We start from the raw sequence: 15,936 nt of genomic DNA, 5'->3' as shown, positions 1-15,936 counted from the left end.
TATTGGATTAAATAACTGAGTCTCAACTGGGGGCCAATTCTGCCTATTTAGGGGGTCAGGTATGCTGCTGAGCAGCCCACAGGGCCCAAGACAGCTTCATACCCCAGGTGATGGTGCCCAGAATGTCAGCAGCTGCAAGTTGGGGAAACCAGAAAGGAAACAAACCCCACTCACCAAATGGGGAGCCAGGTGGTATTCCTGCGGGGCAGTGACATGCCAGTGAGAAAGGAAGGAGGGGCTGGCCAACCTGGAGCTCAGACAGTGGACACTGGGAACTCAGTACACCAATGAGATGGGTAACAGGGGCTCCCCCAAGTGTCCAGGTGACCGCATCCTGAGCCTACCGCCTCTGTTTCCCTCTGTTCTGCTTCCTTGGTAAAGCTGGCCAGACACATGACCTGGGGACAGTTGGGTGTGGTGGCTGTCAGGTGCCGTGACTGGGTAGCACTATACAGCCTTTCTTTCTTCTTTTTTTTTTAAACCGATTATTTTACAGTTTTTTTTTAAAAGGTTTATTTCTTATGTATACAGTGTTCTGTCTGCATCTTGCCTGCACACCAGAAGAGGGCACCAGATCTCATCATTGATGGTTATAAGTTACCATTTAGTTGCTAGGAATGGGAAGAGCAGTCAATGCTCTTAACCTCTGAGCCATCTCTCCAGCTCTGTAAATCTTTCTATAGAGAGATGCTCAATTTATGCTTTTCTTTCACTTAAAATTTTTTTATGCAGCCGGGCGTTGGTGGTGCACACCTTTAATCCCAGCACTCGGGAGGCAGAGGCAGGCGGATCTCTGTGAGTTCGAGACCAGCCTGGACTACAGAGTGAGTTCCAGGACAGCCACCTGGCTCCACAGTCACAGAGAAATTCTGTCTCAAAAAAAATAAAAATGTAGCATGTGAATGTTTCACCTGCACATATGTCTCCACACTGCATGCAAGCCTGGCGCTTGCAGAGGCCAGAGAGGGTGTTAAATCTCTAGGGACTGGAGTTACAGAAGTCTGTAAGCCACCATGCGGCTGCTGGGAACAGAACTCAGGGTTAGGGTCTGGAAGAACATCCAGTGTTCTCTACTGAGCCATCTGTCTGGTGCCATGCATGTCTCAATAGACAGAGGAAGCAATAGTCATGATTTCTAGACACACACACACACACACACACACACACACACACAGGGAGAGAGAGTGAGTTAGCTTTGCATTTCTAAGATAGGGTCTCACCTAGTTCAGGCTAGACTTGAACATATCATTTAGCCAAAGCTGGTTTTGAACTCCTTGATCCACCTACCTCCCCTTCATTTTATTTTATTTCTTGCGTGGTGGGGGCACATCCCATGACATACATGTGAAGGCCAAGCTACTTTGGGGAGTTGGTCCTCTGTTTTCACCGTGTGGAACTCTAGGAATAAACTCAGGTCATCAAGCTTGGTGAAGGCATAGGCCTTCACCTGGTAAGCCATCTTGTCAGTCCCAATGCAGTGCTGGTGCACAGCACCACCCCTGCCTTGATTTTCGATTTATATACTTCTACTTTTACTCTCAGAGACAGGGTATCTCTATTTAGACCAGGCTGGCCTCCAATTCATAGAGACTCGTCTGCCTCTGCCTCTTGAGATTGGGATTAAAGGCGTGCCTGCTTTTGTTTTTAAGTAAATGGTGTGTGTGTGTGTGTGTGTGTGTGTGTGTGTGTGTGTGTGTGTGTGTTCTCCCACAGAGACCAGAGGAGGGTGTCTCATCTCCTGGAGCTAGCGTATTGGGCAGTTGTGAGCATAATGATGTAGATGCAGGAGCCAAACTCCAGTCCTTTCAAAGAGCAACAAACGCTTTTAACTGCTGCGCCATCTCTCCAGGCTCTTGACTTAAAATAAAAGCTCACTAGCCTCTTCAAGTCTGTAGGGCAGAACTCCACGCAGGACTTGTATGCCCCCTCCAGAGCAGGTGCCAGCAAAGCCAAGCTGGCGTTCCATAAAAGCCACTCTCAAAGCATGCCCCTCCCCGATGATTTTCTCTAGAAGAATTTCAAACTACACAATTCCCGGGAGGCATGCTGAAGCATTTAAAAGAGGAAATGAAAATAAATCACTTGTTCCCGGAGATGGTACAGTGTCACTTGCTGACTAAACACTGACAAAGGACTTCAGTGAGAAGACAGCTTGGAAAAGAGGTCCCTCACACTACAAAAGGTGTTCCATTACAGTGGGTCACGGGATCACAAGTTCAAGGCCAGCCTGGGCCCTTAGTTGGGGTCCCTATCACTACAGACTAGGTTTCTTCTCCAAAGCCAGCTGCCCCCACCTCTGCATTCAGCAGGGCCAGAACCCACAGAAACCTGCTTTTCTTCATGCAGGCCTGGTCCATGCCTGCTGTTCCTGGGGCCCCAGACAGGGACAAACAGGGCACCTTCACTCCCGGCTGATCTACGCTGCCTCTGGATTCCTGGGTCCCAGGCAAAGGATTGTGCCCTGTGTCCTAGACAGGACGTCAAGGGTGGCTCTAAGACAAAGCTTGGGGACTAGCTGAGGGGGGTGCAGGGGTGAGGCTGCTGTCAAACCCTCCTCACGAGGCACTTCCTGTCTTCCCTAGCTATGTCTCCTCCCCCTCCATAGTCAGCACTGTGAGCTGGCACTGTCCCCACCTTGTTCTTCCAGGGTAAGAACGGGACTGCATTCACTGCAGAAAGGCAAAGAACAGAGGTGGAAGGGGCAGAGAGGTGTTTGTATTTAGAATTGGAAGAAAAATGAGCTCAGCCTCTCATTTGCCTAAAGTGGAGGCTGTTTAGTGAGCAGTCATGTAAGCTGGGACAGGGCTGGGCCCCTGCCTCCCAAGCAGGCCTGCCCCCTGCTAGGATCTGTGCTAGCTGGCCTTCAGGGGTATCTTGTCCTTTGTGCCTGGGTGAGGTGGAAGACCACAGCCAGCAGTTCCAAGGCACCGCCTGGCTGGCTCTTGCTTTCTCTTTTATTAGCTGAGACAGTGGGCACGGTCCCTCAGAGCCTCAGTTCCCCCAGTGTGTAATAAGGCTGGAGTTGGGACATGTTCAGGGCAGGTCTGGAGAAGGAGGTTAGACTGTCTAATAGGCCATGTGCTAAGAGGGGCCTGGGGACAGCCAGGCTGAGCAGGAGTGATGCTACAAGTAACCCTTGGACAAGTTGAGCTCACAAGTATCTTGGGTTACACATAAGTCTGTGCAAGGCACAGGGGGACCTGAAGGGACATTGGCCACTGGCTTACAGCGTTATGGTAGAGGAACCTCCAGGGGACTCCCTAGGCACAGGGCATTGGCCCTGCAGGGAAGGTGTGAGCATGCTGGAATGTCTGACCTGGAGCCAGTGTTGACCCAGCTCAAATCCTTTCACAAACACTGTGAAGTCTCGAGAAAGCAGAGATTAGTGAAGGCCCTTAGCCTCAGATGTCAGTCAACAGAAATGAATCCATCTGTTGCTCCTGTGGAGACAGCACCACGCCTTTGAGACAAGGAGTGAAACACAGTGCATCTCATCCAGGTGATGGTGGTAGTCCCTCACTGCATCCTGCACAGCGGGGAGCACTGGCCCTGGGGGAGTCCTGGCCCTGGGGGAGCCCTGGCCCTGGGGGAGCCCTGGCCCTGGGGGAGCCCTTCGGCCTATCCTTGGCAGCCTCAGTCTAGACTGGCCGGGAGGGCTATGAGAGGCAAGCGATGATCACCAACCCCCAACCCCTCTCCTTGGCCAGCTTGGCTCCCTGGGCAGCCTCCTCTCCCATGTGGCCCCTGAGTCCTGACTGGAAGCTCTGATGTGTTAGGTGTCCCATGTACGCAAAAGTGAGACAGAGGAACCAGATGCACATGGGCTAGGAAGGGGTGCCTCAAGTCCTCACTCAACCCTTCACAGGGAGCCCCAACTCCATGGAGGAGACTGTGGACCACCAGACAGGCCCACCACCCAATATCCCCTACCCGGCTGTGCAGAGACATCTGAAGGGCGAAGCCTGATCCCTTGTCAGTCTCTAAAGCCTTCTAGACGCAGTCAGTCCTGGGCTCCTCTGATGCTCACACTAGGCTGGGGCCTGTGTTTGCCTCTGGGGCAGCGGCTCTGACCCTTCCTAATGCTAACCCTTTAATACAGTTCCTCATGTTGTGGTCACCCCAGCCATAAAATTACTCTTGTTGCTACTTCCTAACTTGTATTTTTGCTACTGTTAGGAATGTTAATGCGAACACCTGTGTTTTCTGATGGTCTTAGGTGACCCTGTGAAAGAGTCGTTTGATACCGCTCCCCCCAAGAGGTCAAGACCCACGGGTTGAGAACCACCGCTCTAGGGAGTAATAACCCTGCTCCATTGGCAGGGAAGCCCCACTCCTCTCCACCTTCCCCATGTAGCCAGCCACTGGGCACAGTTCCTGTAAAGAGGCATGGTGCCAAACTTTGTACCCACCCAGGTAGCTACAGGTGGACAACAACTCCTGTCAACACCTGTGGTGAAGGGGACATGAAGAGGGGGTGCCTCTCTTGTGGCAGTGTCTCTTTCCACCCTGTCCCTGCCCAGAGCTGAGGGTATGGATGGGTGGCAGGCAGAGACGGTTCAACCTCGGTCCCCACAGTGGTGAATACTGCCAACTTGACAGGATCCAGAGTCACCTAGGAGACCCATCTCCAGGTATGTCTTCAAGGAACTTTCTAGACTGGGCTAAGTGAGGTGAGGTGACCCACCCTGAACATACAAGGCACCATCCCACGGGCTGGGGTCCTGAACTGCATCAAAAGGAGAAAACAAGCTGAGCACCAGCATCTATGTCTCTGCTTCCTGACTGTGGATGCCATGGACCAGCTGCCTCACACCCCTGTTACTATGGTTCCCCGCCATCATGACTGTGCCTCCAACTGTGAGCCGGAGTAAACTCTTCCTGCCTCAAGTCACATTTGTCACTTTTCACCACAGCAAGAAAATAACACCCTCCCCACAGCACCTGCCGTGGTGCTGTCTTGAGGCTGTCAGGGGCTCCCACTTCCCCTCAAGGAAACTGCCCCCCACCCAGAGGGGGCTGGGCCTTCCTTTCCCAGCCTTTGGGATCAGCCTGCCCTCTCCAGGGGGGCCATGATTATCTTATGAGTCTATGAAAACACTTTCATTTCTTTAAAGTCAGAAGAAAAACTGAGTTTGTTGACTGCCCAGTGTGTCGTGAGTCCAGTCTGACAGGGTCTTCTATGGATATCAGTGACACACACTTGTTGACGAGTGCTGATGGAAGGAGGGGCCCCCGGAAGGCAGAGGTACCTGGGCCCGAAGTCAGATCCCCTCCCACTTACAAGGCAAGGGCCTGCAAGAAATCACTGGACTTGACTCCACCCTTCAAAGACTTCCCAAGAAAAGGACACTGTTCTTAAACAGTTCACATTTATTACTGTAACAATAAAAAATCTTTTAAAGACTATCAGCATTGTATTACCAAGAGTGAGGTAATATGTTTACAAAACATTTACAGAATTTGATATGCAAATAATGGATTCAGGAAGGAGAGTGAATTAAGACACTAATAACAGAGGGAGAACCCAGAGAGTTGGTACTGGGGGATAGGAGAACGAGACAGCAGCATTTCAGGACAAGAGCCGGGCACTGTGACAAGAGGCTCAGTGAGCCACACACTCACGTCACACCCAGTCACCCCTCACAAGGCAACCAGTGCCCTGTGGCGTGGGGAAGCTGAAGGCCTGTGACTGTACACCCACGTGCTTTGAGCTTTTAAAGATGCGCTCAGCGCTGAGGGCTGAACAGTGCCACTTCTGAATGGACTTAAGGGGGACAGATCTTCAGCCTGAGACATGGCTGCGACTCAAACAGTTCTACAAACATCTCTGGGCACATGTGGACTGTTGAGTGAAGCGTTTTCTTGGAGGCTGTCAGCAAAATCGCCATCTGAGACACAGAGAGAGGGAAAGGGAGAGGGAGAGAGAAGAGAGAAAGAGCAGGGGCATCTTCAGGTCCTTTAACTTGGAGCTGGGAAGCCCTGACTGGAAGCAGCATGGACACAGTAACTAGAGCCCTGTTGTGCTGTCTAGAAATGGCTCTTATGCACGGGAAATGCATGGAGAAGGGCCAGAGTGGCCAGCAACCCAAGGCCTGGACACGGCGCAGGGTGCCGGGAGCCAGAGGGCTCACTGCGGACTCACTGGCTGAGCCAGGCTGCCGTGTAGTCTTTCCTCATGCCTGCTGATAAGCCAGTCTCTACAAAGCTCTCACAGACATCCACCCAAAGCCTCCGAGCAGCAGCAACACAATTCCACGCCTGTCACACACATTCACGGCCACATGGGTTTGGCACCCATCTTTAGACATTTTAACCACACACAAAACAGGATGATCTCTCATGGAGATCAGCCACCTGCAACTTCCAGATAGCTTTGTAAGCAATGTGCTTTCCCCATAAAGCAAGCTGTGAAGAGCGGGCCTGTTCAGACAGCAGGCTTTGGGAAGTTAGGATCAGAAAGAAAAAGACAAAGCAAGCCAGCCTCTGGTCTGCTTCTATAAACGCTGATAAAACAAAGGAAGTCCTGCCATGTCACAGCACCCCACTCCCTCATGCACACAAACAGCACCTGCACACACACACACCCACCCCCCACCCCTGCAACATTCACACACCCAAGGCCACTAAAAGCCATGCGTCACCCTGGGAATCACTGCTGGAGTCTGTACTGCCAAACTTCTAAAAGGAAGTGTGACCTACTGCTTCAAATACCCGCTGAGGGCTGAAGAACCTGGGTGCTGAGGGGCAAGTACCTGGGTGCTAGGAGGACCCTGGGGGCTGAGGGCCTAGGACCTGGAATGCTGAGGGGTGAGGGCCTGGGTGCTTGGAGGACCCTGGGGACTGGGGACTGGGGGCTGAGGACCCGGGATACTGAGAGTTGAGGATCCTGGGGGCTGAGGGTCCAGGGTGCTAAGGACCAAGAACCTTGAGTGCTGAGGGGTGAGGACCCTGGGTAATGAGGACCCTGGAGGCTGAGGGCCCTGGATGCTAGGAGGACCGAGAACCTGGGTGCTTAGGGCTGAAGGCCCTGGGTGCTGAGGGCTGAGGATCTGGCTGCTGAGGACCCTGGGTGCTGAGGGCTGAGGACCATGGGTGCTGAGGGCTGAGGACCCTGGGTGCTGAGGACCTGGGTGCTGAGGGCTGAGGACCATGGGTGCTGAGGGCTGAGGACCATGGGTGCTGAGGGCTGAGGACCTGGGTGCTTAGGGCTGAAGGCCCTGGGTGCTGAGGGCTGAGGACCATGGGTGCTGAGGGCTGAGGACCCTGGGTGCTGAGGACCTGGGTGCTGAGGGCTGAGGACCATGGGTGCTGAGGGCTGAGGACCATGGGTGCTGAGGGCTGAGGACCATGGGTGCTGAGGGCTGAGGACCTGGGTGCTTAGGGCTGAAGGCCCTGGGTGCTGAGGGCTGAGGACCATGGGTGCTGAGGGCTGAGGACCTGGGTGCTTAGGGCTGAAGGCCCTGGGTGCTGAGGGCTGAGGACCATGGGTGCTGAGGGCTGAGGACCTGGGTGCTGAGGGCTGAGGACCTGGGTGCTTAGGGCTGAAGGCCCTGGGTGCTGAGGACCTGGGTGCTGAGGACCTGGGTGCTGAGGACCTGGGTGCTGAGGGCTGAGAACCCTGGGTGCTGAGGACCTGGGTGCTGAGGAACAGAGCTGCCTGCCTGCAGGAGGAAAGCACTATTCAGCAGAGGATAGAACCCTCCCCTTCCCCAAGTTCATGGACAGAAAAATTTTGCTCTGAAAAATATCAAAAGCTTTGAAGAGGAAGAAAGAGAAAGCAATGTTTAATGACGGCGGTGTTGTTGGGAGTAGCGAGGAGCCTGACAGCGTCCCCTGGGCAGAGAGCCTGCTCAGGAGTAGGCTGGCTAGCCCCAGGACCGGGTGCTCTTGTAGGCTGCCAAGTCCTCTGAGGAAAGGGACCTTGAGGGCTGTCCTGAATCCACAGGCCACCTCTCCTAACAGGGAGCCGCGAGGACTCCGGTGCAGCCTAAGCGCTGCCTGCTGCAGTTTCCGTTCCGTGGAGGAGGCGGCTCGTCTCTGCAGGATGTCACACAAGTCATTCGCTAGTGGACAAGGTGGAGTTTGTTGGAAAAATTTTTTGCATCAACATTTGAGACCAGTCAGTCTCTTACTGTAGATAAACTACTTTTCTCTCGAGAGCCCTTGTGCTCTGGTTTGATTTTGTGCACGCTGCATACAAAATCTATGGCTATTGAGTTAGGGGTAGAGTTAAAACTACCTGTCACCATAGTCTGGGGCCAAGTGGCTAGTATACCATCTGGAGAGCTAGCTGCTATCTAGAGGGTGAGGAGTCTGCAGTCCTGGGGTGGGTGGAGCACAGCAGTCGAGGAGGAGGAGGAGAAGGCGTCCCGTCCCTTCGCAGCACTACCTGGAAATCATGGAGCTGGAGTGTGATTGGCTGGAGGAGGTGGTGGCAGCGCTCAGCTGTGAGAACCCGCTGTGGCTCGACTCCAGGCTGGTCATGGAGCCTCTTCAAGGGAACCAAGGAAGGAGGAGTGAGGAACCGCCTCGAGCCATGCAGACGCCCACAACGCCCGAGGGACCCCAGCTCAGCTCTGTCTGCTTCACCCGCACGAGCTACTTCCAAACCAGGGATGGGACATGAATGTCCCACTGGAGGAATCCATTTCGTGTGGCTCGCCCACGGCAGCAAATGCCAGGCTGCCGTCCCTCTCCTACAGCCCCACAGACAGGAGACCAGTGAGGCCCTCCCTCAGGCGTGTACCTGAAATCCTCAGAGCCGATCACTTCCGTGTAGTACATCACTTTGCACTTGTGGGAGGAGACCTGCAGGGACGCCAGCACGTCGTCCACTCGGGGTAGGTTGGTGGCAGCGCATGCTGGCATGCTGTGGAACTTCCACTGCAGGATGTAGAAGCCCGGCCACCTGGTCACATGGGAGCCCTGCAACAGCGAGCGGTGGTAACTCAGGACATTCTGCCAGCCTTCAAACAGGTCTGACAAGTTCCAAGGGGAAGGTGTCCTGAGAACTGGCCACCAGGAAACAGCACGAGGATGTGGCCCTTGCCAAGGCCTCTGTCAGGGGCTGGGAAGGCAGCCTGCAGCTTCCTGAGACCACCAGACAGCAGGGGCTTGGCAGGGCAGTGGCTGAGTCAGGTGGGCCTGTCTTTTGGACAGAGATGTCAAGGCCAGGGAACACCTCTGACACTCCTGTCACCTCTCTGCACTCTGGCAATTTGTTCCAGTGACTTCTTCCATCTGGACTAAAGAGCCGGCTTCAAACACTCACATACAGAGCTGCCATGTTTCCTAGCAAGAGCTGGCAGTGCACTCTGCACCTTCTCCTCTGCTTTCTGTCTGTTCTTTTCCTCTGGAGGCAAAGCCATGCCCAGTCACATCTCAGTGAAATCACTAAACCCAGGTGTGTGCCTTCAAAGTATTTCTTCCCTGTCTCCTGGCCCTTCTGGGGAAATCTACCTCTCTGGTCTCAGGCCATTGCTCCTTCCACTGTGCCCTGGGCCTCCTCGGTCTCTGTGCTCACATGTGCCTTTCCCCTGGCCGGACCTCGAGCAGGCGTCAGCGGGCAGGCTCACCTGCACACTCTCCCCCTCTCTGCAGATCAGCGGCGACTCCACCGTGCTGTAGTCACGGCCCAGCTGCCACACTTTCTCTATGAGCTGCACGTTGTTCCCACCTGGAGACGCGATGCTGTGGGCGCCCAGCGAGTCCTTTTTGGGAGGCTGGGGAGACCTCTTAGAGTGATAAATGTTAAAAACGATGTCCCCTTTGCACACGTCAAAATCCCAGGTGATCACTGAGGCAGCGTCCACAATCTGAATAAGGATCTGGAGAAAGAGACCCCATCAGCCACCAATCCACAGCAGGAGGCCTGGCCGCAGCTGGGGCAGGAAGGGCCTCTCTGGGGGCTCTATGGCTCAGATGTGTGAGCTAGCAAAGGGGCAGTTCTCTTTGCCACAGGTCACTCTACACCCACCTACCAACCTACCCACCATTCTCTCAGTGTTCTCACTAGCCATCACCCATGAGGCAAACCGCTAGTTCTACGTGGACGCTAAAGAGTCCCACGCCTCATCTTCCCCACACAGGTCAGGAAGGCTCCTGAGCATGGATATGGGGTTCAGTGGACTGCCTCAAGCTAGGGAGCAGTGGCAGGTTCTACAGAAGAGAGCGCATAAACAGAGGGCAGGCTGGTAGAGCCCCATGTCTGCCCACAGCATGCAAGTGGGTGGAGAGATCAGGAGTGCCCTGGGGGTGACTGCTGAGGCAGCCATGCAGTCTGCCTCACCTCTTCCAACCCCTCCGTGACCCTCTGAAGGTACATGGCAGCCAGAGCCACTGAAAGGGGCAGCATATTCCCTTTGTCAAAGGAGCTCCCCAAGGACAGACCGATCAAAAGACCTGGGCCCTGGGCTGATGGGGCAATAGGGACTCTGAAGTCTGCCTTCACTCCAGGCAAACTCTTTGATGTCTGCTTTCCTTACACCCCAAAGCAGAAAAACACTTTTACTATCAATACTGACAGCACTTTGTGACTTAGGAATCACAGTGAGCACCTGAGCCTTGCAACAAAGACAAGACTGACAGTTGCCTAATAAATAGCAAAGAAGGACTCCTCCATCCCCAGCCTGCCCACCACATAAGGAATGAAGGCAAATGATTCTTGGGACAGTCAAAGATCCTAGGTCCCCTGCATGGGACCATGAGGGAGGGAGGCACCCTGGGTTTGTGCCTGTGTATTCACAGCCCAGCCCCAGGCTCACTCTCGGCGTGCCTCTAGGTAGCTAGCGGACAGCTGTCTGGAAGACACACCAGAGATGACAACTGGGAGGCAGCTGAACAGAGGGTTGCCACAGCAGAGAGCTATCAGCAGAGCCAGCACTCCACTGACGGACGGGCCTATTCTGTGTAAAGGAACTTTATAGAGGAACATTGAGCAACACACCTGCCCTAGAGCTAAGCAAAGAGTGAGCAAGCCATGCTCCCGCCACAGGAAAGGGAGAAGACCTGTCAAACGGAGCACTGCTGCTTCTGCCCCGGCCACCACACCCCGTGTTGGCAAGAAGGGAAAGGAAATGTGCTCATTTTCTCATTCCTGACAATCAGTCCCCCCAGACTGACAAAAGCCAGAGAAGACTACAAGAAACACAAATGACCAGAGCATAGCTAAGAAAAACCAGTGAGCAAAACTTGTTCCATAAAACCATCAAACCTGATCCAGGAGCTGCAAACAGCCCTCCCAAGCAAGACTTGTTCTGCATGGGGTCCGGGCTCTCCGGTGAAACAGCAGTCACCAGGCCAATCTGCTTTCCAGTACACTCTGACCAAACAGGAGTGTGTCCTGAGGCAGCTCTGCCTCCATGCTGCCACTTACCAACATCAGTGCCAACAAAACCTCAAACCAAGACCAGAAAAAGGAGCCAGGGCCCCTAAGAGAAGCCCTGCCTGCCACAGGGAAGGTGGGAGAGGCCGAGGGTGGGTACCTCATGAGGGGCTCCCTTGAACACGCTGGCGGACTGGTAGATGGTCTCCGTCCAGAGCTTCAGATCTTCATTCTCCAGCTCCTCTGCAGTTCTGTACAGAGATTTGGGGACCAGGCCACCCTCTGGCACATCACACTAGAAAGGTGAACATGACAGTGAGAGCCGTGAGGAGGCCAGGCAGTCCCCCCCCCCCCCCATCCCACACGCCCACCTCCAGGAGCAGCTAAGAAAACGGAGAACACATTATCAAATGTTCTGTAGTACTTAGCATGGCCCACTTGGAAACAAGTGTTTTCACTCTGAATAAATGAGAACAAGCTGACACTGATTTACCACAGGGTTCACTCTAATATGCATGAGGTACCGAACTCAATTACCAAGACAATTTACACGAGAATTAAAAGAACTCATATCGCACTGTAAAGGAAAAGCATTTGGTTAGGTGGAGTTTCATTCCCAACAGCTGCAGGAACTACAATCACTCTGCCATGCAGCACAGAAGCACAGTGCCCGCCTGACATGCATCAGGCTCTGTCTGGGTCTAGCCTCAGCATCACACACACAACTATAAACAAGATAAAGTATGGCAAGCTTAGCTGCCTATGTAACTGTGGTCAAACAATTAATGAACCAGCCAAAAAGTGACCCAGGCCACTTAGAAAGGAAACTCACATGCAAGGACATGAAATTTAAGCACTCCTGAGATTATCAGCCTGGAAGCAACTCCACAGGAAGTATGATTGCAGCCCTCAGCTTGTAGCACAGCACCAGTGGGAAAATGTCCCTGCTGCCACCCAAAGTCACAAACACTGGTGGGGACAGGCTTGCGGGTGAAGCCTGCACTCTAGCACAGACTGTGAGGAGACAGGAGGACCCCGAGTGCCAGAGTGGCGACATGATGAGACAGTGGCTCAAGAAAAATAAGCAGACAACAGACAAACGCCAGCCTGGACCAAAGTTTAATACCCCCGTCCAAAGGAAGTCAACAGAGTTCATTGACAGCCAGCCTGAGGAGCCGCTGGAGAGAGGTGAGCACAGGCCTTGGGAGGCCTCAGCTTGACTCCGAGCACATCACAGCAGTGGCATGTACTGACAGCGGGTGGAACCGACTCTACTACGAGTTGAGCCTTCTGCCCCAGCTCAATTCTTGTTATAACTGCTGGAAAGTTTTTTTCCATGACGGCTGTCATGGGTACCACAGGGTGGCCTGCCCTTTAACCTTGCTCGTAATCACTGTGGTCAAAACTCACACACTCTCTGTATTATGATGACACCTTCACTCTCCCTCATGGAGCTGAAGCTCAACTCTATTTTCTAAATTCCTCCAGCCATTTGGAAAATCCACACTGAAAGCTCCACTCTTTGGCTAAAACAAGCAGACGGTCCCAGAGCACACACCTCAGAAGACCAGCATTGAAGACCAGCATCAGTGTCAAGTGTCACTAAGAGCCTGCTAAGAGTGGTGCCTCCCTGCGGCGTCCATTCCTACTGTCTGCCATGGAGCCAGTCACACATCTCTGTTGGCGGTGTTCCCTCAGCCCTGGGCATAAGCCTCCATGATCCAGCATCAAACCCCTGCACCACAGCACAAGGTCTGCCGGCAGAGGCCTCTGCCTCATTATCCACCACCTCATTTCTTAAAGAGAGAAGTAGTTCTTCTGCTTTTCAACTTTGGTTTACTTAAGTCAAGGAGAAACAGTCTTCAGAGTTGACTCCACACCATACAAGTGTTTTTAATGGCTGAGGAGACGGCACAATGACAAGGTACTTGTCATGCAACCGTGAGGACCAGCATCTGGGTCCCCAGCACTTCTGTAAATGCTGAGTGGGCTGAGGAGCCTGTCTGTGCTTCACTTCCTGAGAGGTGGGAGGGAGAGACCCTGGAGCAAGCTGGCTAGACAGACTTCCTCATTAGTGAGCGCTGGGTTCCAATCAGAGACCCAGCTTCAATTAACGCAGTGGCCCTGAGACAAAATCAGTCAACCCTGGGCCTACACACACTCACACAGAGAGATGTTAAAAAAAAAAAAAAAAAGTAGTTTTGAAAGAAACACGCACAGCTTCCCTGAAGCAGTGAAGACATGACTTACACAAGGCTATGCGAGTAAAGGACGCTGGGGCACTGGGTCTGGTAACACCCTCCTAACTCCTCAGTGGCCCAGTCCAGTTCAACAAAGTAAAACCAGCAGCCAATCATAAGTTCAGAAAACTTTCAGTGCAAACCAGGGCTGGGCCCTGGCCAGGTGCTGCCTGGTACATACCATGCACTCCCCGCTCAGGAAATCTGGAATTATCTCTTTATCGATATAATCCAGCAGGCCTCCAGGACCCTGGTAGTCATTTCCTGCATAAATAAGGAACTTTCTTCTGGTGTTGTCATCAATAAATGGACTAACCTGAAAGTAATCAGACAAAACAGTAACTGCATCTGCTGCTGTGGTCTTCAGAGACCAAGCCTGCCCTGAGACGCCATACGTGGGTGAGGTGGCAGGGCCACAGCTTTCATGCACTCTATGACATCCAGCTGGCAAAGCACACACTAGGGGCCTCAGGAGAATCCCGCTTGTCTTCCCTCTCATTTGTATCTGTGTCTATTTGCTTTCTTTGCATAGCTGAGGCTTTGTGGGAGGCATGCACTGAGCATGCCTGGCTGGCCACAGAACAGCATTGAAACCCACCAGTGTCCAGAGGACAGGGAAGACCCTGGGGGCTCGGAGGATGAGGAGGCGGCCCAGCGTCTCCGGGTAGTTGGCCTCCACCACCTCGATGATACGCAGCAAGGCCTTGACCCCAGGTCTCCACAGATGGCGCATGTTCAGTCCTTCCAGGTCCACCAGGCAGGTCCACGAGCTACGGATAATATGAAGATGTGTTTTATTTAAAGATGGTACTTGGCAAGATGTGTCCTTTTAAAAGATGGTGTCCTGTTTCATTTTCTTCTTTTGATATAAAAGTTGTCTATAGCCATTCCCAAATATATGAGTTTTTAAAAATTAAAGTGCTGTGAACTCTTATTTTTATCTGCATGTATGAAACACAGACTAGCAATGTGACTGGAACAAAGCCTGACCTACAAGGCACAGTCCTGACAGACCACAGTGAGCCCATGACCTGCTAAAATCCCAGGGCTCAGGAAGCAGAGGCAGGAGGATCAGGAGTCCTGGGACAGCCTAGCTAATGAGACCCTTGCTCTGAAAGCCGAGCATCCTGGTGCAGTCTCTCTGGCCTGTCATCAAGGCAGACAGTTGGCATGTGACACACACAGTGTAAACTGCAACAGCTATAATATCCGAGGGCCTCGCACTGCCCCAAGAACTGACAGGCAGCTGTGAGCAGGGACCCTGCTCACCCTGACCAGCAGAAATGGCACTGTAGCTCAGGCTGGCGTTGAACTGTGCACAGCTGAAGATGACCCTGAGCCCTGATCCTCCTGCCTCGTTTCTTAAGAGCTGGGTTACAGGAGTGAGCCATCGTGCCTGGCTTTTCTTTTCTAAGATTTTTTCTTTTGAAAGTTTTCTTGGCCAGGCAATGGTGGCGCATGCCTTTAATCCCAGCACTCGGGAGGCAGAGGCAGGCAGATCTCTGTGAGTTCGAGACCAGCCTGGAATACAAGAGCTAGTTCCTGGACAGCCTCCAAAGCCACAGAGAAAAACAAAAACAAACAAACAAAAAAAAACGAAAAATTTTTTTCTCTGCCCATTTTCAGAACAGTGTCCCACAATTAGAAGCTGGCTCATGAAAAAGAACTGGGGGCTGAGGGGGCATAAAAACCAACAGGCAAAGCACTGTAGTCCTGGCTCCTAGGTCCATGCAGACTGGCAACTCGGGGGGGGGGGGGGGAGATATGCAACCTTGGCATTGTCCCTAGAACTGACCTTATCACTTGCTTTTCAACCTTCTAGAACATGTTGGAAACAGTCAACTATCAGAGTATTTAGTTCCTGTTCTTTCTATGAAAGGAGATGAGCCCACCAACCTGATTGGTCGGCCAAAGACTTTGGTATTTTCTTCGCATCGTCTTAGGCCTTCTTCGTTTATGGAAAGAACCTGTGAGGAGCAAATGACGAGGGCCAGGGTCAGTCCCAGAAGGCAAGTGCCACATCGAATTTAACAGAGGGCCTTAAGGCAACATGACACAGCCGCATATGCCCAGTCACGTCACATACACCCACGGGCACCCCCCTCACCCCTCACAAGACAACAATGAATATTTCACTTGCAGAGAATGAATGACAGAGTCAACAGGAGAAAGCAGGCGGCCAAAGAAAACACAGCTCAAGGGGTCACTGAGCAGGGAGCACTGATGTGGGGGTGTTTGCACAACAGGTTCCTTCGGGACAGGAGAGAGGGGTGAGGAATGAGGGCACCCCCTGGTCTCATCATGTCAGCTAGGACAGAGGCTGGCAGAACAGCTGCCAGGGAGGAGGCTCAGAAGAGCTCCTGGGAAGAGTAA

The 15,936-nt window shown here is 53.0% G+C and overlaps 1 protein-coding gene across 1 annotated transcript in view; it reads right to left on the bottom strand.

The window, feature by feature from the left end:
- Positions 1–5,352: 5,352 nt before the first annotated feature.
- The window catches only part of Sec14l1 (SEC14 like lipid binding 1), a gene marked incomplete at its 5' end in the record, with an annotated part of 44,174 nt that continues 33,590 nt past the window's right edge, over positions 5,353–15,936 (bottom strand). The window contains 8 exon segments of the mRNA XM_027425559.2: positions 5,353–5,888; positions 8,390–8,491; positions 8,747–8,925; positions 9,576–9,827; positions 11,484–11,618; positions 13,745–13,879; positions 14,162–14,333; positions 15,460–15,530. Of these exon segments, the coding sequence (XP_027281360.1) occupies positions 5,873–5,888; positions 8,390–8,491; positions 8,747–8,925; positions 9,576–9,827; positions 11,484–11,618; positions 13,745–13,879; positions 14,162–14,333; positions 15,460–15,530 (1,062 nt within the window). The 3' untranslated portion in view covers positions 5,353–5,872.

This window comes from Cricetulus griseus, chromosome 7 (assembly GCF_003668045.3).
Source record: "Cricetulus griseus strain 17A/GY chromosome 7, alternate assembly CriGri-PICRH-1.0, whole genome shotgun sequence".
In the NCBI taxonomy this organism is placed as follows: domain Eukaryota; kingdom Metazoa; phylum Chordata; class Mammalia; order Rodentia; family Cricetidae; genus Cricetulus; species Cricetulus griseus.
Note: the sequence above shows the minus strand (reverse complement) of the source record. Positions and strands in the feature narration are given on the sequence as shown.